Source organism: Meriones unguiculatus, chromosome 15, assembly GCF_030254825.1.
Source record: "Meriones unguiculatus strain TT.TT164.6M chromosome 15, Bangor_MerUng_6.1, whole genome shotgun sequence".
NCBI lineage: Eukaryota > Metazoa > Chordata > Mammalia > Rodentia > Muridae > Meriones > Meriones unguiculatus.
In genome coordinates, this window is record NC_083362.1 from 10,192,418 (window position 1) to 10,216,018 (window position 23,601).

Consider the following 23,601-nt stretch of genomic DNA (forward strand, 5'->3'; position numbering starts at 1 on the left):
CACGTGTGACCTTGGTCTTCTTCTTAAGGCAGAGCTACAGTGAGAGCAGAGATTCCAAAGATTCCTCTGTAGAAAGTTAGGTGCAAGTCAGGATATCTGGTGCACAGAAACAAACAGAAATGTAAACAGAAAAACTCCATAGAAAGCTTTCAGAGATGCACAACTAATCTTCACCTTGCAGTAAATTCCTGAGTGCAGTCCAGATTATAAAGGCCTCTTGGGCTTGAGGAGGAGCAGGAAGTGGTGCTCACTGCTGAGTGCTTACATCCTCCAGGCACGACTGCAGGTGCCTTTCACGTATTTTACTCAAGCCTCGTAACTACTGAGGTAATACTGCTGATTGTGACTGAGGATGGGGACACGGGGCCTAACTCACTACGACTAAATGCCAGTTGGTATTCAGATCTAGTCAGGTTGGCCTCAAACTTGCTGAGATGACCGCTTTATGTACAAAGCACAGCTGACAACAATGACCGAGATAATTTTAAAAACTAAGTGAAGACACAAATAAAGGGAGGGGAACTAAAGATGAGCAAGACAAAGGGCGGTGTGGAAGAGGGTCTCTAGGTGAGCTGTGGTGGCACACACCTGTGATGTCAGCACTCAGAAGGCAGAGCCAGGGGCCAGAAGGTGGGAACTAACCTGGACGACAGAGTGAGACCCAGGCTCGAAAATCCAAAACAACTAAGCAATGCAACTGTCAACAAGCTACTTGCCTTAAATGCATTCCGGGTGTGCCCCACCATTCCAACAAGAAGTTGCAAAAGTAATATATAAAGCCCTTTATGAAAAAAAAAATCTCAGAATAAGTTTGTCGGGTCAGTTGCCTAAAGCTGAGTGGTAACACCGGCAGGTGCAGTGTTCACGCTTGCTCTCGGAAGCACAAGGTGTGCCACCACAGACTCTGCAGTCATCTTACATCAGCAAAGGCCCTGGTAACAAAGCTGCTTTTATGAATAAGGCCCAGGGGTGATAGAACTTAGAGCTGACACTGAACTCCTGCCGGCTGAATACAAGGCTCATTGAGCAAAAATTCCTTTTCTCTTTCAGGACTAATATTCATGGAGAAAAAAATTCCAAAAATATGCTAATATCAAATGCTTCCACAAAACTACACACACACACACACACACACACACACACACACACACACACACACAAATCTGTAAATACAAGAAGCTGAGAATAATTTCAAATGAAACCCTGAAAAGCTTGCTTCAAGTTCAATGTCATTTTCCATTTAAGTAGAGAGTTAGGGTACATCTTCAAACACAAAATTGAGTTTTTGATATTAGCCATTCACTAACGGCTGAACAAACTTCAGAAATAATTTCTGCCGAAATGAGTGAGTAAAATAAGTGAGGCTGTCAAAGTAATTTCAGTCTAACCATCTCCTAGGTAAAGGGTGAGCAATTTATAAACAGTATCAATGCTTTTATTAAATGCTAAGTGAAAGAGGCCAGACACAACAGTTTCTCCACTAGATGATTCCACACCTAGGAATTTCTAGAAAGGAAAAACGGGTGGGAGAAAACAAGTCACAGTTTTCCAGAGAGTAGGAAGGGAAGAGAGGGACTCAGTGCAGAGGGCCATGGAGACGTACGTATGTTTCCAAGCACACTGACTGGTACGGGGACGTGAGTCTGAAGGAAGGAGCTGGGGTAGAGACAGCGCGACAGCAAGACTTTTACAGTCAGTGTCCGGACTCCAGGGCAATGAAATAATCCACATGCTGAAATTTGAGGACTTCGTTGCCCCAACTCATCCAACCTGGCAGTAAATTTCGAGCAAATAATTCCAAACACTCCCCACCAGGCTTGATGTAGTCTTTCAGAACTTCTGTCAAAAAAGAAAAAAAAAAATCAGTATTAAGAAAGAAATAGGTTTCCTTTTAAAGAGCAGGGAAGAGTAGCAAAGGCCGATAGGAAATGGCCATTGTTGTGTTTTGGCTGGCATCAGGTGGAGAGGGTCCGGGAAAGCACTGACTCTGTGGAAATCTCCCCTTTCTCCATTAGTGGCTCTTTCAGCTCTCATCTTTATATGCCAGTGAGTTATTCTCTCACTGTTTTAACAGAAGAACCCAACAGCATAAACTCCTTGCATACCCTGTTCAGTTGGAGAATTTTAATGTTTTTCATTTATCATTGTAAACCAAGGACAATTTTGTAACTTTCTGTAGGTAGTAGCTGTTACACACAGGGCAATCTGTCTGTGAGTAGGAGTAAGTCACTCTTAAACAAAATGATCCTAGATAGTTTCCCTTCAAGTCAAGGGTCTTGTTGTTTAAATAAACTTCTTGTTTAAAATGAAAGGAAAAAGAAAAAAAGACAGCAAATTAGAGTCAGGCATGTCATGGTTGTTCAGTTCTCCTGTCACAAAGACAGAGGAGCGAGCACCTGCAGCCTCGGGGCAGCCCCCTCCCGCCTGCATTAGTTCTGGTTTACTGCTTTTCATTTGCAGGGGAGAAGGGAGGGCTTCAACAACCACGTGCTCACTCTCCAGTTTTCCAGTACTCTCACAGCTCTCCTGACAGTTTATTTTTTTAATAAATTAATATGCATAAAAAACCATGAAAATGAGATGAGGACAATCTGCTTTAAGGCTGAAGAGAAACTCTAAGTCTAGTTTTAGCACACACTAAAAGGTGGAAGGATTAGCCAGAGCTGCACACACACTGAGCTAAGTGAAAGCAGCCACGACAGCCCCGCTGCTGTAACCTGGAACACAAGACTATGCCCTTGATTTCTCACTATAGCTCTTTGATTACATTCCACCGTGCTATGTCAGTTAAGGAGTCCATATCTATCTATTCATAGCTACTACACTGAAAAATCATCTTTTGCTGAAGAAAAGATTAGTTAGGTAACTGTGGACCACACTGCCTAAGAGAAAAGAAGACCGTGGAAACGTGTTTCAGAAGCACCTGTTCACTGAGAGCACAGAGAACTAAATCGATCTAACCCTGATCATGTTCTGGTTGCTCTGACTGGCCATGTAACAGGAACTGGATATAACAATAGTTCCAAGAAGAAAGTGCGTTAGCAAGCAGAACATGGTTGACAGTTGCTGTTAGGCTGGCCTTAGAAGGAGCCTATCAGATTCTAAGAGTGACGGACCAGGCTTCTTGGGTTTTCTTCTTCCCTTGGGAAGTACAGATCAGCCCCGGGTCCCACACACGCTAGGCAAGCACTCCACCTCTGACCTATGCTTCCAGCCTCGTGGCTTCTTCAGAAATAGCTGAAAGATTTACAAAATAACAACTGTGAAATAGAGCTGGGGTGGGTCTGGGAGGAGACGGGAAGAGAGAGGAAGTAATATGATCAAAACACATCATATGAAACTCTCAGAATGTTCTTTGTCCAAGAGTAATATTCTTACTTTTCAAAAATCAAAGAGAAATTAAAAGCTATTACTGCCTGAGATGGAGCCAACTCAAATTTGGGCTTTGATAAGTTTCAACATGTTGACATAAAAGACTTTCATACGTATGGACTTAAACAACGAAACAGAAAAATTTCCCTAGAGATCTAAATCCAAATGTGCCTTCTATTTTCTAGAAGTCACTGTGGTCTAAGGTACAGTGATGAGCGACTGTGGTGTTTCTCAGCCTTTGGGCCCAGAGATGCTCTCTAAATGATGGGGCTGGAGAGATGGCTCCCAGTTAAGAACGCCTGCTGAAGCTGCGAGACTGGCTGGGGCTCTGGCGCTGGCTTGCTCTTGAAATGCTTTTCCTCCTGTTGGGTTGCCATGTCCAACTTTGATAGGATAGCTCTTGCTTCATCTTAATGCATTTTATTTTGTCACATTTGGTTGTTGTCTCTTGTAGGTCTGCTCTATTCTGATACAAAATGGAAGGAGAGTGGATATGGAGGGGAGGGAGATGGGAAGAACTGGAAGGAGACTATGAGCAGGATGTATTATATGAAAAAAATATCCTTTTCAATAAAAGGGGGAAAAAAAAAACCACTTGTTGCTCCCCCAGAAGAGCAGAATTTGATTCCCACATGATGAGTCACAACCATCTGTAACTCTCGTTCCAAGGACCCAATCCCCTCTTCTGGCCTCAGCAGGCATCTGAGAGATATAAGGTGTACAGACAAACATGGAAAACAAAACACCTATACATACAAAAATTATTTTATAATTTTTAGAATTCATTTTATATTTAGCTTTTGAAATATTTATAATTTAATTAGAAAGATATAACTTGAGGTTTTAAAGCAAGAGAGGACAGTTCATCTTTTGAGTATACATAAGACAGTTTAAAAAGATTCACAGGAAAAAGCTCTAAATACTATGTACAGACCATGTACCATACAAGGCCCTAGAGTTATGACTTCACTATTAAAAACAAAAAAAACAAAAAAACCTCAGGAGTCTTTGATTACTTTCCAAAGGCTTTAATTCATACCTTTCTATAGCTAAAATACAGACGCTAAACTAACATGGAGTCAAAAACAAAAAGTACTACAAATACTTCTAGAATATTACCATATAACCAAAGCTTGAAGATTAACCAGATTAAGTCATTCAGATTTTACCCGCAAATACTTATTGAAATGTATGTGTGCTGCTCTCTAGCGGCAGCATAGCCAAACTGCACCTTATAGACTATTCAGGCCAAGACTAATTTTAAGTCACTATCTTTAAATCTTTTCTCTTAAGAAGCATCTTTAAACATATTTCTATTCTATTTTAAATTAAATGACAAACAGATTAAAAATTATTTCAGAATAAAAAGGTTAGGGACTTAGTTTTGGGTTTTTGTTTGTTTGGGGTTTTTTGTTTTGTTTTTGTAAATCTTTTATAGCAAACAATGAACCCTAAAACAAATGGCTTATAAATCAAGTGTTGGTATATACCAAATAATAAACAAAGTTAAAGAATATAAATTAGATTTCCTTAAAGTACAACTGATGCCAAATAAAACTTTTTCTAAAGGAACAGTGTGGTTCATTTCCATCCAGGTCACAAACTAATGCACTAGCATTTATGCAGTACCGAGTGGGAGGCTTCAGAGAACCCTTCTAAGCCAAAGAAGGGTCAAGCCCATCATGAACACTTCTCAATTAAATGCACTGTAAGGCTCCTCTGCGAAGCTGGACAAGGTAACAGAGACCCTGAGCACACTTTCTTTTGCTTGAGGTGTCTGTGTGTGTCCGTGTGTACGGGTGTGGAACAAACAGAGCGCGTCACCACCAACGTGCATTTGCCGTGGTCAGAGCAGGGTCCTCAGCACGGCTCCCGGCCTTATTCCTTCGGGCGGGGCCTCTCTCTGAACTGGGGGTGCACCATCTGGCTAGACTGCCTGGCCAGGGAGCACTCTGGGAGGGAGGAGCTGCGGGCACACCCGGCCATGCTGGCTTTTGGCGTGAACGCTGGGGGCCTGAATTCACGCTGCAGAGCCGGCACCCTCACCCGTGAGCCATCTCCACAGCTCCCCTGTCTGCTTTCTTACCTTTTCTTCTCCTGATCCATCAACTATATTCTGCAAAATTAAAATGATAAGCAGACCATAGGTGTCTTGAGTGGCAGCGTACAGACGCTCTGTTGTTTGGTGGTTTTGTTTGTTTTGGATTTGCCTCCATTTTTAAGTAGTAATGATCAAATTAATAAAATCTCTTCCTGAAGAGGTTATCTAAAAATAAACCTGGAATATCAATTTCAGACTCTCAAGGACTTCCATGACTAAATTCTCACTTGAAAAAATTGAGCATTTACTAACTTTTAAATACATGAGCTGGGCGCGGTGGTGCATACCTGTAATCCAGCACTCAGGGAGGCAAAGACAGGTAGATCTCTGTGAATTCAAGGCCAGCCTGGTCTACAAAGTAAGTCCAGGATAGACAAGGCTACACAGAGAAATCCTATAAATAAATAAATATATATATATATATACACATACACACACATATATATACATATATATACATATATACATGTGTATATAGATACATATATATGTATGAGTGTGTATATAAACATGTATATATGCGTATATATGTATGTATACATATACCTATACACACATACAAACACACATATACATATATATATATATTTATACACGCTCATATATATATTTATAAATAAACATAAGCAATCCTTACCACTCTGCATTATTAGATATCATTACTCACTCTTAGAACGAGGGGGTCAAGGTAAAAGATTTAGGTAATCTGCTGGAGCAGCAAAGCCAAGATCCACACACACGTGAGCTAATGCTGGCCTCTGGTCCTTGCTGCTCAGTTACTGATGAGGACTGTGACACTGAGCACCCCAGCCTGAAGGAACTGCAGCCTCAGCAGCTGCAGAACAGCTCCCCAGGATGCAGAACAGCAGCCTGCCTTCAGAAAAGATAAACTGCCACAGTCGGGGGATCTCAGACCTCTCTTCTACTATGCCTGGTTCCTGATTTCAGAACAAGCGAGGGGTTTGCTGGCTCTGAATCTCACACCTGAGGACAGAACAAGGCCACTCACCGAACTATGTCCTCTGAGGCCCTAACGGCTTCCACCTGCCAAGGCCACTACTGGAGGGACAAAGACAGTAAAGAAAACCTGAAGTAACACAACTAAACCTGTGCTCTATTTTATAAATACTGCTATGAATTTTCTACATTTCTGAATATTAAAACGAACATCTAATTCACAAACCTACACAACATTCAAATAGGAAATTCAATCCTTCTTTAAATATCTTCAAAGCTCAGTTGGGCCACGTACCGGCCAGAGGTGGCTTGTGCGAGTGGAGCACGCAGGGCACGCTGACAATCAATCTCTGATCGGGAACGGGGGGCACTTTTACACCTGTGCTCCTAATTAAAGCAGAGCGAGATAACAGACTATTACTCGGAGGGTAATTTCCTAATTATATGCTACAGTTGCATTGATTGTTTTCTCTTTCAAATAGTTATTAATTCTAATAATAAGTAAATTTAAGGACAGAATCAATGAGGGAAATCAATTTAAAAATTCAAACATTTTGAGAATATCACTTTTCATATCAACTATACTCCTGACAAAACAAAAGGCAGTATAAATTTATATGTATCTTATATCTTATACTTTTCACCTCTGGGCCATTTTCAGATTTCAAAAGTATAAAAATTAAGAAAATGGATGACCTCTGTGTTAATTTTAAAAGCCTGTATTTATATAATTTTGGAAAAAAAATCACTTTTCTTACCTTAATGCTAAAGCATTTTTTTCTCGAACTCTCCCCAGTACAAGACATTCATAAGGCTTTTTGTGTGGAGAATCCAAAGGAAACACGAATTCTCCTGAATTTGTGATCTGAAGGAAGGAACCAAGGAAAGCCATTATTTTTTTACCATCATTATACGGTTCCAACAAAAAGAGAAGTTATTAAACCCCCAGGCTAGTATTGTCCAATAAAAAATATTGTATGAGCCACAAATGCAACGCACATATATAATTTTAAATTCTCTGGTAGTAACATTAAGAAGAAGTAAAAAAGAATGCAAGGTAATTAACTCTTATTGCATTTAAATCTAGCATGTCTGAAACAGAATTTCCATATGCAATCAATTTTAAGAGGTACCAAGATATATGACAGTCTTTCCTCCATTGTGGGTCTTCCAAGTCCAATACAAAGGTAATACTCAAGAGTACCTCTCTATCTGAAGGGCACAAGCCAAACCCTGGAGAGCTACACGTCACAGCACCATACTGGACAATGCAGTTATAAGGAATGTTTTAAAAACTCACATAAATGGACATTTTAAATATATTTTATCATCTTACACATAAATGATCTCTACTTTTTATGATCACTTGTTTCTGCAAACCAGGCCATTGTTAATTCAGTCATTAATTCACTCAAATAGCATTCACTGACTACTAGCTACGTGACTACGTAGTTAAAAATAAAGTCCTCTAAGAGAGAAGGAAGTGGGTAAGTGATTAGGCAGGAAAGACTGGTGCAGGAACTGGCTAGTGGTGCTATAAATTCCAGCCTGGCAATTTAGCAGAATCCTGTCTCCAATATAAAATAAAACAGAGACTGAGAAGCTGGTGCACACCTTTCATCCCAGCACTCAGGAGGCAGAGGCAGGTGGATCTCTGTGAGTTTGAGGCCAGCCTGGTCTACAAAGGGAATCCAGGACAGCCTGAGCTACACAGAGAAACAGAGACTGAGAGACTAGGAAGCAGCCAACATGGTTACATAGGTTCTAGGTCATCCAAGGTTACACAGCAAGTTCAAGGCAAAGTGGATTACAGAAGATGGTGTCTCAAGTGGGGAAAACCCAACAGAGAATAAAGGGTTCTTGGTTTTCGCATCTTCTCATACTTTCCACAGTGGTGTTGCTATTCTCTGCCCTCATCCCCATACACAGAAAAGGAGATGGGCAAAGCAAAGGGCAGTGAGATTGTTAGCATAGGGAAAAGACAATGAAGGCAAGACAGCTTCCAACTTCTTGCTTGTTCATTAAACCACAGATATCACATCGGTGGGCGCGCACACACACAATCTTTTTAATTAACTAGAGCTTTTTATGACTTTATTCTAATCTCTCTCTGATTTTCTAAAGCCAGCAGTTTGGAGGCCTACTACAGAGGCCAGATAACCAAACAAAGGCCTTGAGAGCAGGAAGACAGAGCCTGACGAGGTAAGAGTGACATGGGTACACTGAGAACACCTGATGCCCTCCTGAGAGCATAGCTGACGCTGAGTAACTTCTGAGCTCACTTTCACCCAGTACCATTCCGCAATGACCTCCACAGACCACGAGGGATATAGCTCCTCCTTCACAAAACACAGGTGCTTCTGCCTGTTTGTCACCCAAGTAACGACCAGACAGCCGGGAGCAGCCAGCTTAGGGATGGGCATTCGCTTGATCTGCTGTGGTGATAAACAGCTGTACCTAAAAATGAACAGAAAAATGTGAGAAAATTCACTTCGAGAAGGAAGCATGAGCAGGGAGAGACCCCGCAAACACAAAGGTCCTGGAGCCACACATGTGGCCAGCACGGAGCCACACTGACACCTGCTGGACTCGCGGGCACTCACACATGCACCAAATTTTCTGTTTTACTAGTTTTAAACTGCCAGGCTGTATGGTTTTTGTTTTTCTAATTACTTTCATGATTTACACTTTGGTAATTTCCCCACACCTAACGTACTTGTTCTCCCATTCCGAATGAAACAGATGTTGTCTGGATTCCATCACTGTGTTTCAGAGGAGCTCCATCAGAGAGAGCGTGCCCAAAGCACTGGCTGGGAAGGGCCCTGCCCACTGTAAGCCTCCAGTCCAGCACCCGTCGCTGACCGCTAGACCACCCATCACCTCACACAACTGCACCTTCCCGTAACAGTCCCAAGGCCCAGTGTACCACCCTGCTCCTGTCTTCCTGTTCTATCAGCTCACTGGGCTCTCCCGAGTCCTCAAGCTCTCGTTTTAAAGGGCCCACTGCCGTAAGCCTCCTGGCCGTTGACAGTACAAAGGAAACTTGTCTGGCTAGAACACATAACTGCTCTACAAATATCCAAACACCACTCTTTCTCCAGCCTTCCACGTGCAGACAGGGAGGGCAAGCCGGTATCCAGTGCTCCGTTACTGCTCTTAGGCCATCAGCTTTGCAAAACCTCCTCTTCTCTTTAAGAGCATGTTATCCAGCCACGCTGGTGGCTTCCTCAAACTTTCCTACAGAATACAGTTTGTCCTCATTCTCAATATTCTGAAATACCTCAACCTCAACCAGAAAAGCCTTGACACTATCCTGGGCAACTTCAAACACAACCCACGTAACGTGCACACAACTGTTAGTCCACCTACACAAACAACAAACTCACCCTCCAATAGCCCATTCCAGTGACATAAGCCAGGCCTTGTCATCATTCATAAACGCCATGTGTGCGTGTGCATATGCCTGCACACAAAAGGGACTGACTCCAGGGCCCTGTGCATGCAAAGCACACGCTCCATCACTGAAGTAAACCTCCACACGCGCACCAGTGCCACAATGTATGCAGCTTCTTCACAGAGACAAATGAAGGACAACACACACAAAAGAGTTAGACCCCTGAAACAATCAGTCTGTTCTCAAGTTCTCAGACCGATCATGGAGTCCTTTATTTACCCATGGTTAAATAAATCCTCACACTTTTCAGGTCCTTTGCCCATTACTTCCCTTGGCAGATGAAGTTATCTATTCTTTAGTTAAAATAGAAGGCGCCAAGTCTCTTCACCTTCCGATCTCCTCCCTCCCTTCCATACTTTATTTATCTACGGCAATCTTCTCTACGGGGAAATGTATGACATTGTTTATCCTCCCAACACTGTCTTCTCATTCCTCTATTCCAACATCCATAATGTCAGTCATTCTCCTACGTCTGCATCTTCAACCTCTCTGGTAGTTCATGATCAACCTATAAGCAATACTTGGATTATACAATTTGAAAGGAGGTAAAGAGGAGAGATGGAGACCAGGGAAACGAAAGAGATGGAGAAAGGAGGGAGAAGAGAGGATGTATTAGGCTTTTTAAAACAACATTTTTTAGTCAGGAGTGATGGTGCATGCCTTTAACCCTAGCACTCTGGGAGGCAGAGGCAGGTGGATATCTGTGAGTGGGAGGCTAGGCTGGCCTACAAATTGAGTCCAGGACAGCCAAGGCTACACAGAGAAACCCTGTATCAAAAACCAAAATAATAATAATAATTCATTTATTTGTTTGTTTATAAAGGCGGTGTCTGTTGCAGGGTGTGCGTGGAGGTCAGAGAACACTTTGAGTCAGTCCTTTCCTCCCATCATGGGAATTCCAGGGACTCAAGTCGGGTCATCAGGCTTGGCAGAGTGTGTTTGCCCAGTGAGCCATCTTGCAGGTCCCAGCATTATTTTAACCTGGAATATCCCCCTTAGGCTCATGTGCTGAATGTTCAGTCCGGATTTTGGTGCTGTTCTGAAGACTGGAGGTGTGGAGGCTGGCTGGCTGATAGTTTAGAGAGGAGGTGATCTTTCTTAGGTTAAGCCCACCCCTGGTTCCAATCTAGGGCCCTCTACACTTCCTGTCTGCTGCCATATGCTTTTACAGCTGTGAAATCTCTAAGAGCAAGAGCCAAAAAACGTCCCTTTAAGCTGCTTCTACTGGGGATGTTGTCAGTTTCCTCCCATCGGCAACTAGGCTATGGATGCCATGGACTTAAGTCTTCCTACTTCCTCTCCTTTGTTTCATTCCTCAATCAACTCCAGAGAAACTTCTACTAAAACTCCACTCAGAAAAAAGTGAGTCTCCAAGGGGCAGACACCGGCATCAGGTTCTGATGTAACACAGTTTACATTAAAGGGCGTCAGGAATGGCTGACAAGCCTTTTCAGCAAATGAACTAGTGAAAGAGCTCAGACTCGGGCCCTCTGGGCTCCTGCCACCCAAACATCACACTCCCAGCACACCAGCTATCCCATTCTTACATAGATGACTTTCGGAGACTATTCTGTCACAGCAGGAAAACTATTATTCAAAACTCGGCGGTGAAGTGTTTTCAATAGCTGCAGACTCCTGACTGCCTTATCTTTACTTAACTGTATTGTTTGGAGACAAGGAAATAGTCACGCTTCCTCTGGAACCAATACACTCAAAAAAAAAAAAAAAATCACTGAACAAACTCCAAAGAATGCATCCTATGTGTTACAATGATAGCCATGCAAAACCTGGCTTTTCAAAGGTAACATACATCTTCATATACCTTTTTAATCTGGAATGCAAACAGGCTTATAGGACTTTCACAGATGCTAGGTTTTAATTGGTCCTCCTTCCCGGCTCCTCTCTCTCATCTTCACACCCCCTATTTATACCCATCTACCCTAGTGTTCCTTTTTTCTCAACTTTTATATTGTGTGTTCTATTACCCTCCCTGCCCTCCTCCGCTAAAGTGTCTTATGACTTTGTTTAAAAAAAAAGTCTTGTTTTTTGAGGCAGGGTCTCACTATGTAGCCTTAGCTGTCCTGGAACTTACTATGTAGACCAGGCTGGCCTCAAAGTCATAGAGATCTACCTACACAAGAGTCCAGCAGAACTGACAGGTGTCCCCAGAGCTTCAAACTAGAGTATGAAGGCGCAGCCCTACAACTGAGCCCACTTTTAAAACCAACCGTAAGTCTCTAAAATCCCCTCAGACCCGACACCCTGTCAGAAAATTTCACAGAACTTACTAAATGCAATCACAACGCGGTTATGAGTCACAGAGGAGCCTCAGGACACTGAAGGTATACCTCTCAGTGTAGAACGTGATTGCGGTTACCCTGTGCTACAAAGGCTTTTGGCAACAACTGGAGAATTCTGAATAAGCTCACAGATGACACTAATGTGGCCACAGGAACCTTGCACTAATATTAGTTACCTACTTGATAACTGCATTGTGATGATGTAACAGCACTCTGCTTTTTTTCAAATGTGCACCAAAATTTTAAGAGTAACTTTCTCTTATTTTGGGGCTGGATAGACGGCTGCGTGGCTATGAGCACTGCCTGCTCTTCCAGAGGCTCTGGGTTCAATTCCTAGCACCATACGGTGATTCTCAACTTTCTCTTATTTCGTTCTGAAGTCATTGAGAAAAATATAGAGACATATATAGGATACAGATACAAACACAGATAGATAGATAGATAGATAGATAGATAGATACATATATGCCCAGAATAGATACATGAATTCTTCACATAACTCTTATAACTTAAAAAGAAAACTATCACATACATTACAAACACTTTCCCAAGAAAGTTGAAGATAAATGTTGAGAAGAACTCCAATCTAAGTTTACAACAAAACGGGAATTATTATGCCTGGTAAACTGAAAGGTGAGAAGAAATGGAACTGAAAGCGTTCACTAGAAGGGAAGCCAGGTACAATGCCACACACCTGTAATCACAGCAATCTGGAAGGCAGAGCAGGAAGATCTCTGAGTTCGAGGCTAGCCTGGTCTACAAAGTTAGTCCAGGACAGCCAAGGCTACACAGTGAAACCTTGTCTCCAAAAAAAAAAAAAGAAGAAAGAAATAGAAGAAAAAGTTTCTTCAAATTATAAAGATGTGATTAAAAATAAATACCACCCTAATAACTAACTGAATTTATCTTATGAGATGACATAAACTAAAAATGCAAAACAAATACAGGATGAACTAGATGAATATATATATTATACATATTATATATTATATATAGCCAATATATAGGTATATGTATTGATTATTGATGATTGATTATTCAATCATCAATATTGATATTATTTATTATATATAACCAATATATAACTAGCATGATATATAATATAACATTACACATATATGCACACACACACAGCTCCAGGTCAGGTATCTAGAACTAAGGAAATCGTGTTTGATGAGGGCATGTTGGCAGCTCAGACAACGGCTCCCGTGGTTAGAGTGTACTAAGCCAGAGCGCACAGTTTCTAACGCATAAGTCATTCCCACTCACCTGTTACTTCTTTTAACCGATTTGTTCTCCCATGGCGGATCGATCACAATTACATCAAATGTCTTACTACCTGAAATCAAAGGCACAATCTGATTTCACAAACACTCTCTGCAAATGATGAATTTAAGAGTAAACCCAGGAACTGAGGGGAACCGAAGAGCCCACACGGTCATAAGCAAGACTGTGAGCAGAATCCACGGAACTCCTCAAACACAAAAACCAAACGTGTTCTCCAAAAGTAAGGCACTCACACACAGATACACACACACACAGATACACATGCACACTCACACATGCACACTCACACACAGAGACAGACACACATGTATGCACACATATGCACGCACACACACAAATGTAGTTAAGGCAAACATTTTAAAGATAGGCCAGGAAAATGGTCTGCAGATAAAGGCCACCAAACCTGCTGATCTGGGCTTGATCTCTAGAACTCACATGAGAGAAAACAGATTCCACAAAACTGTTCTCTGACCCCCATACACATTATAGAGATACATAACGACAACAAGAAATTAATACATTTCTAAAGTACAGTACTGTTTTTTAAATCTAGAGCCTTGGACATGCTCAGAAAGCTGTATATAACTGAGCTATAGCTTCAGCCCAAGAGAGGACTTTCATTACAGACACAAATAGAATGGAATATAAGGGTTTATGGCATTTACCCGAAGACCCTGTAATGCTGAGTTCTGGGCCTGTAACCCTAGCACCTAGGGTTACATTTTAAAACATAAAATCAGCATTTTAAAACTAAACTTACATTCTAAGTTCATAGTCTTTAACTTCTGACACAACAGAAAAATTATCTTGTCTAAAACAGACATAAAATTACTTACAGTTAAGAAGTGGCTGCATACAAGAAATGTCAGACAAAAGAAAGCTGCTTTTTGGTGGCAGCAAGTATTTCTGCCCCATTAAAGTAATCTGCCTTAGGAAGCTAAGGCAGAATCAGGGTATCAAGGCCATCCTGGGATCAACAGCAAGTTCAACACTAGCCTGGGCTACATTACAAGACTCTGTTGTGGATGTTTCGCTTTATAATATATAAACGTGTTTTGTTACAATTCCAGGTTGGGACTAGGTCCACGCCTGTTAAGTGTCTCGTGCGGAGCATGGTCTTTGCCAGGTGGAATTAGCTGAACTCTGAGGACTTTGAGAAGTATAAATATGACAACCCAGAGGAAGGCACAGCGGCTTGGAGGAGGGCTGCTTGCTGCAGGTTCCTCCTGCTGCTGCATTTGCTGTTTGCTGATTTGCTGGTTACCTGGACTTCTGGATTTCCCGACGACAGATACCGGAATTGCCCCCAAAGAATCCTACAACCCTACCCAGCAGGAAGTAGCGGAGAGAACTCTGCCCCCTGTCCCCACTAGCCTTCTTTCCCTCCTACCCAGTGTTGGTGGATTGGAAGGGAGGTAGACGCATTTGAGAACCCTAAATAAAGTAGGTTTGTAAAAAGTCTAAGCATACAAGACTGTCTCAAAAATATACAATATCAGAGCAAAAATCAGCATTTTAAAACTAAACTTACATTCTAAGTTCATAGTCTTTAACTTCTGACACACAGAAAAATTATCTTGTCTAAAACAGACATAAAAATTACTTACAGTTAAGAAGTGGCTGCATACAAGAGATGTCAGACAAAAGAAAGCTGCTGTTTGGTGGCAGCAAGTATTTCTGTCCCATTAAAGTAATCATTTTAGAAAAGCTACAGTTGTTTTCAATGACCTGTGAAGATAAATCCAGCTCTGTAATTGACATATCATCTTCCGTCAGCTGCAGTGGCTGAGGCTCCATTTCATTCAAGGAGGGCAAGTGCTTTGCCATCTCACATAATTCTGACAAATTGCAGGCATCAAGCGGTAAAGCAATGCATCCACCACTTCCATCCTGTTTTTCAACAAGTGGATAAAGGAAACCACTTTTGAGTCCTTCTTGGATTAACTGTGAAGATCCATCCAAAATCAACTCTCTGATCTGTTAAAAAAAATTGTTTAAAGTACATTAAAATAATACTGGTTTTAAAATCATTTTCCAGGGGCTAGAGAGATGGCTCGGCAGTTAAGAGCACTGGCTGCTCTTAAAGTGGTTATGGGTTCAATTCCCAACTCCCATATAGTCGCCCACAGCCAGCTGTCAATCTAATTCTAGGAGATTCATCACCTTCTTCTGGCCTCAAAAGGCACTAGGCATATACATGGTACACAGATATGCATGCAGGTAAAACATCCATATACATAAAATAAAATCATCTTCCAAATAATTAAATTTCTACTGTGCTTTGAATATTTTAAATATATTCAAATCCACTTTTATTAAGCTTAGAGCAGTTTTATACTACAATGAGACTGTAAGAGTGTTGAGAGCATGCTTTTGAACTCTGCAAAATGAAACACGCCACATAAACTCACTATTAAGTATTGTGACAATCAATATGAATACAAAATGCTGAAACTTTGAGCCCAAAATACCTTTTCTTTGCTTGGGTTGTTTCTGTCAGATATCTGGATGTGGTGCTGAGAAAAGTGACCAACTCTGCACAGCAATCACTACATGCTTATAAGATGTGGGGTAGGTAGAGAGAGCCTAGGAACAAAAAGCACATGCTTCTCCTTTGCCAGGACCCACGCAGTCCTTTGTCCTGGCCCAGACATTCCATATCTTCTGCCAGCATCCATGAAATGTCACGGCAGGCTAACCTGTTCCTTTCCTAAAATTTCAGCCTTCACAAGAGTGCTGGGAATCACATTTCATCTTTCAGTTAGGGAGAAATACCACAAACACTGTCCTAAGCCCGTCTTTTAAAGCCTACCCAGTAAAGGCAGGACAGCTGATGTAAAACTTGTGCGGACACTGCCGTTCTCAGCACTGCTGCACACAGGAGAACTACATCCAGCAGTTACGCAACATCTGTCCTTTTCAAGACCACAGCACAACCCCAAAGAGAAGCCAGACACTGGGCAATGAAACAAAGCTCAATAAACCTAAAAGGACCAGAATTTATTCTTATATCCCAAAGGACTTCAGCTGGAAATCAAGAACAAAAGGATACTAGGATCAACCCCAAATGCAAAGGAAATATAGTTCTCTTCTAAATAATTCATGCATGTCAAAGATGAAATCACAGGACCGATGAGAAAATGTTTTTACTACAGTGAAAGTGAAAATATAAAATATCAAGACACAGAATCACAACAAGATCACATTCATATCCATTAGGACGGCGATTAAAAACAATAGAGTGTTTTGGTGAAAAAGTTGGAACCTTTATGCACTGTTGGTGGAAATATAAAAACGGTACAGCAGCAATGAAAAGCAGAACAGCAGTTTTTTGGGGGGGATTCAATATATGTAACTATTCTATTACTCCTACAGTAGCAATCTGACTATCAAATGTTCAAACCAAGAGAAGATAACTGGGGGGGGGAAGAGGAGCCAAAAAAAAAACCAAACAAACAAACATGTTTTCTCATGCAGAGTGGAGATTTGATAATACACGCGCATATCATTTAACTCTGTGTATGCATCATGAAGGAGGAGGGACTGGTTGGAGGGAGGAGGAAACTAGCAAGAAAGGTTACAAAGAGAGAAAGGCAGTGGGGGTGGAATATGAGCAAAGTATACCTATGTACAAAATGTCATGATAAACCTCCCTATTTTCTAAGCTAACTGAAACAATTAATTCAAAAAATCAGCAATTCATCATGGTACAAGACATCAAAACATGATCACGGGGGGCGGGCCCTCCGAAGACTACCCCATGCAGCTGTCCATCATTTAACTCCCATGTTGAACTCTTGGAAGTTTTCTTGTTTTTAGGGATTTTTTTTTTCCTACTATAAACTGTCAGCATTATTTTCATAATTTGCCTTGTTATATATATCATTTTCACATCATTTCTAATACTGAAAATAAATACAGATTTTCAGACTTTTAAAAAGTTCTAATTTAGTCTATGCATTTTTCCCAAATTTGACTCTACAAAAGTGCATAAATAACCATGCTGGTTTTGTACATAAAAAGCCTCATTCTACTCTCCCCATTCCTCTTCCACGCATCACTGGTCCCTTTCACCCCCTAGTAATCCCTTTGTTTTCATGTCACATCTACAGTTAAATAACAGTCTGTGTTCAGATGTTTACTGCTGAACCTAAATCCAGCACAGGGGAGAAAACATGCAAAAGTAAAAACACTGAAATATCCTCACTGAGCTTTACCAATAGCACAAGAGTGCATCAGCCACTTAAACTTACAGAAGCAGATGTGGTGTTAACAGAGACTGGCTTAAAATGCTCATCACTAAGAAACAATACACCACGAGAAAATTCTAATTCTAGCCAAAACTGCTTTAACTCTAAGAGAAAGTCTTACTTATTTTGTTCATTTTTCATGCTGCTTCACATTGATCTTTTCGCATGATCAGTAAGTACTTTAGACGTACCTTTGTATGATACTCCATGGCATCCAATTCACCTTGATTGAAGGCAATACATCTTTTACGCTTCTAAAGACAGTGACAAAAAAGAAATGTTGCAGTCCATCACAGAGTTGACATTTTGACACATGCTAGATTTTATGTTTTGTACATTTTTTAATATTGTATCTGTTTTTTAAAGGTGAGACTTTAAAAAGCTCACACTGAAATCAAAATCAATGCAGAGTACTAGTTCGCATGGAATAAGAAGGAGCTGTGATTCTTCACAAGATGTTGCCAGACTTGCCTATTAGTTTCTTTGCACATGGCATGCTTACTCCCAATTATCTTCACTTCTAAACATGAAGCATCTACAGGCTACCAAAGAAAGTCTAGGATTGACGCAAGGAACCAATAATTAAGAGCACTGGCTGCTCCTGCCAAAGGCCCAGGTTTGGTTTCCAGCATTCATGATGGCTCACAACTGTCTGTGATTCCTGCTGCAGCAGATCTGATGCCCTCTCCTGGCCTCTGCAGGCACCAGACATAGTTATGGTGCAGAGAGATACATATAGGCAAAACACTCACAGGCAACAAATCCCTAAAAAAGAAAGAAATAAAGGAAGAAGGAAGGAAAGAAAGCAAAGAAAGACGGAAGGAAGGAAGGAAGGAAGGAAGGAAGGAAGGAAAAAAGGAAGGAAGGAAGGAAGGAAGGAAGGAAGGAAGGAAGGAAGGAAGGAAGGAAGGAAGGAAGGAAGGAAATCTCAAAGCCAAGTATGGCCTCTCAAGCTTGCCATACCAGTAAATGACAGGTAGGGACAGGAGGGGTTCAAGGTCATCTTCTGCTACACAGTGGATTCCAGGACAGCCTGGGCTACCTGGACCCACCCCACCCCCCAAAAAAAAGAGAAACAGAGACAGAGAGAGCAAGCCCAGTGCAAGTGTGATGTTATACAGTTATAATCCCAGTGGCCAGGAGACAGGAGGATGAAGTTCAAAGCTAGCCTAGCAGCACAGCAAGATTGCCTGGCCAAAAAAAAACAAAAATAAAAACAAACAAACAAACAAAAAAAACCCCACATATTTCAAAAGGTATTTAGCTGAATGGTGGTAACACATGCCTACTCAGGAAGCAAAGGCAGGCCAATGTCTGTGAGTTCGAGGCCATGTTGGGATATAAAGCAAGTTCCAGGACAGCCAGAGCTATTACATTAAAAAAAAAAAAAAAACTGTCTTTTTTTTTTTTTTTAAGGTATTTAGAGGGCTGGCAAGATGACTTTTATTGCCAAACCCAACAACCTAAGTTCTATCTCAGGACCCACCTCTGTGCAAGGCCAGAGCTGGCTTCTGAAAATTGTTCTCTGACCTCCAGATGCACACCATGGCACATGTGCACCTACAGACACTACAGAAACAATTAACGATGTTAAATGCCTTCAGAACTGACCCAGGGTTACAAACAAACCACTTCCACTAACAGTATTCTGCATCTGATTACACCACACTACAGAGCATATGCCATCAGGAACACGGAGAGCTGTAACTTCCTTCTTTTCATTGTTGACCTGAGATTAACATGGCACCAAATTCTCAGCGGGCTAAAATACATGTTGTTGGCTAATTATATAAAAGGATTTAAGATTAGGCTAATTCTGTAATTTCATGTCAGAAACAATGTAAATTTTATAATGATACCATTCCATTCATTGCTTGTGGTCATCTGTATCTTCCACATCAAAACGTGAAAGTTGTCAGGCATGGTGGCAAGTGCTTGTCATCATAGCACTCCAGAGGCAGGGCTGTGAGTTTAAAGCCTGGTCTACACAGTGAGTTCCAGGACAGCCTGAACTACATAAGACCTTGTCTCATCAAAAACAAACAAACAAAAAATCTCTTACCCAAACTAAAATCAATGCTTGGTGGTCTGAATTAGTAACAGTAATATACCTGAGATTTCTTTTCTATGTTGTACATGTAGATGAATCAATACAAACTCGTTGAAAAGAAAAAAAAAATGTGTTCAAGTAAACAACATGCATTTCTGACTGCATTTCAGGTATCTCCAAAAGAAGAAGTCGCTACTAGGAACTTGCTCACTCTAATTCCCTAATTCTAATTCCCTAATTTCTTAACTAATTGTAAGGTACAATAGGCACAGGCACTGTGTTTAGCCTCGTGGTCACCGTGGGGCCTGGAAGCATGGGCAGGCAGATGACGCAGACTAGAGCCTCATGCAATAGCCAACTGTACTCAGAGCATCAGAAAGCTTATAGTCTGAGGGTTAAGAAGCGCCACTTGAGTAACCTGTACCATCGCGAGGACGAGCCCCAGGAGGTGGACAACCAGGCATGGCCAAAACGTGTTTTTGCCGTAGAGGTAAATAAATAACAATGGCCAGCCGTGGTGAGTAAGCTGAACTCACTCCTGTCTACACCTGGGAGGAGCACAAAAGCACATTCCAAGAACAATTTCTTGTTTTTAAGGAAACTTAAGCCACGAAACTCGTTTTCACACAAGCACTAGGAATTCTTGGACCGTGTTACAACACAAAACTACACAGTTTTGTTTCTTTTATAGACAATTTACTTCTGAGCCTATTACTTACATTGATTTTTTTTTTTACATTTATTTATTTATTCATTCATTGTGCATTGTGGAGAGGGGTGCACAGCCATGGGACCCATTGGATTAGAGGAGAACTTCTCAGTCAGTTCTCTCCTCCCACCAAGGGGTCCGTGGTGACCAATCTCAGACTGTGAGGCTCAGCATCAGGCACCTTCACCTGCTGAGCCATCTCTCCCAGCCTCTGTTCACTTTTGGAAAGAGTGACAGGGTGTTAGGAAGTAAGATTAAAGGTAAGTGATGGCACCTGCCTATAACCCCAGCACATTCGACATGAAGGCGGGATACGAGGTTTGTCATCCTCAGCCTCGGAAGCGAGTTTGACAACAGCCCACAATTGTCCTTGGATATGCTAACACCTTCTGCCTTACTAATTCTCCTTTACACTTAGAAAATGAAAAGATGTTTGAGATACTGGAATGAAATTTTTGTTTCATGTAAAGAAGAAAAGAAGCAGCTTAAAACTTCCTACCTTCCCAACAGAAACGGAGACTTGTTTATCACCGGTCACTAGATGTTCATTTTTGTTACTCTGCTGGCATTCACTGAGAACAGCCGAAGTTATGTAAGGTTTGGTGACACTAAATAGCTCAGATCGGAAAACATATTTCTGGGTGATCATTTCACAGTTTCCTCTGTCCTCGCTGCCTGGCACAGGGGCAAAGCCTGTGGCAGGAGACACTGGATGCAGCTGAAGAGAATCCTGGTAGACGGAAGAAGTGGCCTTGTTTCTACTGCAAAAAGGTTCTTGATGCTGGCGAAGTTGGTAGTTTACCTTGTTAATAAAAGAGAGATGATCCAGGAACCACCCATGGGGCAAACAGTGCACCACAGACATTCTCTTTAAAAAAAATAAAATAAAAAATCTGAGAATAAAGAATCAGAACTAGGAGCATTGCTCAGTTCAGGGTCCTGAATTTGATACTCAGTGCTGTAAAAACACGCAAAAAAAAAAAACTTTTAAAATCAAGTTCTTAATATACTACACTTGAATAATGATGTACTTTGTGCACACAGTAGGTTTGAGATGCAGACATCCAGGGTGTGCATGTACATAGCACTGCTAAGGAAAAACGCAACACTTTAAATGTCTTTCCATTTCAGAGTTGGCCATTCAAGCTTTTCAGCCATCTTAGCCAAAGATGCCTTCAGAGTGATGGGCCTGGATTCCTAGTTTAATCCTCCTTTCTTCCACTGCTCTCCATGGTCCTGTTTCAGTCCTTGGATTCCACATCATCTAAGCAGTCAAGTCACTAAATCCCTAAAGGTGAGCATCCTGTCAAGTCAAAGGACAGTAATTGTTAGTCACCATTTTAAATGACATAAACCCAACTAGAGAGGGCCACAGGATTTCAAAGCATTAACTTCGTGTTTTCAAACTTCATTTGCCACAGGAAGTCATTCCATTACTTTGACCCCTGCCCTACTTAATATCTATCTATCTATCAGTGGAAGAGCAGTAAGATTAAAAGACTGCTCCAGCCAATCCAAGCGCAATATAAATAGCACATCGGAAGCACACAACTAACTAGCTTGCTAGGTCAAAACGTCAAGATTAAGGGTCTAGACTCAGAGGTTCTCAACCTTATAATGCTGTAACCTTTTAAAACCTTTCTCATGTTGTAGTGACCACCTAACCATAAAATTACTTTGCTGCTAATTCATAACCAAAAATGTTGCTACTTTTATGAATCATAATGTATATCTGATATACAACTCCCAAATGAAGTTGCAACCCACAGGTTGCAAACCCCTAGGAGCACACCAGCTTCGCTAATTCACAACTTTAAGATTAAAGGATTAGATCTGTAATCTGCTTGAGCCACACTCCAGGAACTAGGTTTTTCAGAACTTCTTTATCTTCCTTTAAAATGTTTTGCAGTTCTAGTTATAGTTTATTTAATTATAATGCAGTGGAAATCTTAAGAGGGCACCAAGGAAGAAATAATTTAAAGGCACAGTTAATAATAATAGAATTTATAGTCAAATTTGTTATGCAATTGACCGTGGACTAGTTTTTGTGTGTGTGTTTTTTTTCTTTTTAAATTTGGGGGTCTCACTATGTGGACCAGGTTAGCCTCAAATTCAACAGATTCAGAGATCCGTCCATCTCTGCCTCCAGTGCTGTTATTAAAGGTGTGTGTCCCACTTTCATGCTAAGTTATTTGATTTCACTGAACCTCGAAGTTATTCTTTTGTGTGTTTGGGTTGGTTTTTGTTGTTGTTTTGAGATAGTGTCTTACTGTGTTGCTCTGGCTGTCCCAAACTCGCTGTGCAGACCAAAGCTGGCCTTGAACGCACAAAGATCCCCCTACCACCCTAGTGCTGGAATTAAAGGTGTGCAAAGTCATCGTTTTTTGTTCTATTGCTTATTAGTTTGGAGAACTAAATGAGATAATCCCCATGAACTGCCGATCAGGATCTGAAACATTAATATCGGCTAAGACTTCTGGGGACTGCTACTGGAGGTGGGGATCCTGGGGATAACTGTGATTTTAGTTCCTCCGTCGAGACCTGAGCTAAGGAGACACTGTGACGGCTAAGGAAAACTGAAGCTCAAAAGGCTGCTGACCCCAAAACTACAACTGTAGCTAATGGCACCATCGATCCAGACATCTAAACTTTCGCCCAGGGACCTCCGACCACCGTCTGGGAACTGGCCATGCCTGCTTGTAGCTCCGACTCTCAAGAGCGGGAATCCACAGCAGTTGGGGAACCCTGCTGCTACTTATCCTTCAGGCTTTAGGCCTCTGGCCAGTACAGCATCACCACCCAGCAGTTTTTCCTGCAGTTTCTCCTACCGTCAGAAAAGCTCACGCTGCCTCCCAGACTCTCCTCATGAAAACAGCACTCAACTAAAACTGGTCCTGACCGACATCCTTTCGTGAAGAGTCAAAGAAAACCTTCGCGTCCCTACTCCATGGGCGCAGCCATATTGCTGTACGGAACGGCACTGCAGGAGGGCTGGGACCGCTCGGCCGGACGACACTAACTTATCCTAGCTGCCGGCCCCGAGGACAGGGCCGGACTCCTCTAAGGACTCGCACATGGGCTACGAAACGCGAGGGGGCCGGCAAGGGCCGCGGCGCAACCG

General features: G+C 41.7%; 1 protein-coding gene across 4 annotated transcripts; it reads right to left on the minus strand.

The window, feature by feature from the left end:
* Positions 1-1,413: 1,413 nt before the first annotated feature.
* On the minus strand, positions 1,414-23,601 carry Mettl4 (methyltransferase 4, N6-adenosine). 4 transcript variants are annotated; one of them, XM_060368151.1, is made up of 9 exons: positions 23,364-23,601; positions 20,980-21,783; positions 17,913-17,975; positions 15,079-15,448; positions 13,454-13,523; positions 8,713-8,887; positions 7,189-7,295; positions 6,726-6,817; positions 1,414-1,839 (listed from the first exon to the last, which is right to left on the minus strand). In XM_060368151.1, the coding sequence occupies exons 2-9, from the start codon at positions 21,343-21,345 to the stop codon at positions 1,694-1,696; spliced, it is 1,389 nt and encodes a 462-aa protein (XP_060224134.1). In that variant the 5' UTR covers positions 21,346-21,783; positions 23,364-23,601; the 3' UTR covers positions 1,414-1,693. The 4 variants fall into 4 exon arrangements, 3 of the variants coding, with proteins under 3 accessions (XP_060224134.1, XP_060224135.1, XP_060224133.1); XM_060368152.1 differs by having other exon boundaries at positions 8,740-8,887; positions 23,309-23,601; XM_060368150.1 differs by having other exon boundaries at positions 23,309-23,601.

Coding starts and splice junctions, on each gene's coding strand:
- Mettl4 (XM_060368151.1), bottom strand. CDS start 21,345: ATGTCTGTGGTGCACTGTTTGCCCCATGGGTGGTTCCTGGATCATCTC. Junction 17,976..20,979: donor TCTCCGTTTCTGTTGGGAAG/GTAGGAAGTTTT, acceptor CACTGTCTTTAG/AAGCGTAAAAGATGTATTGC. Junction 1,840..6,725: donor GCACAAGCCACCTCTGGCCG/GTACGTGGCCCA, acceptor CTTTTTTGACAG/AAGTTCTGAAAGACTACATC.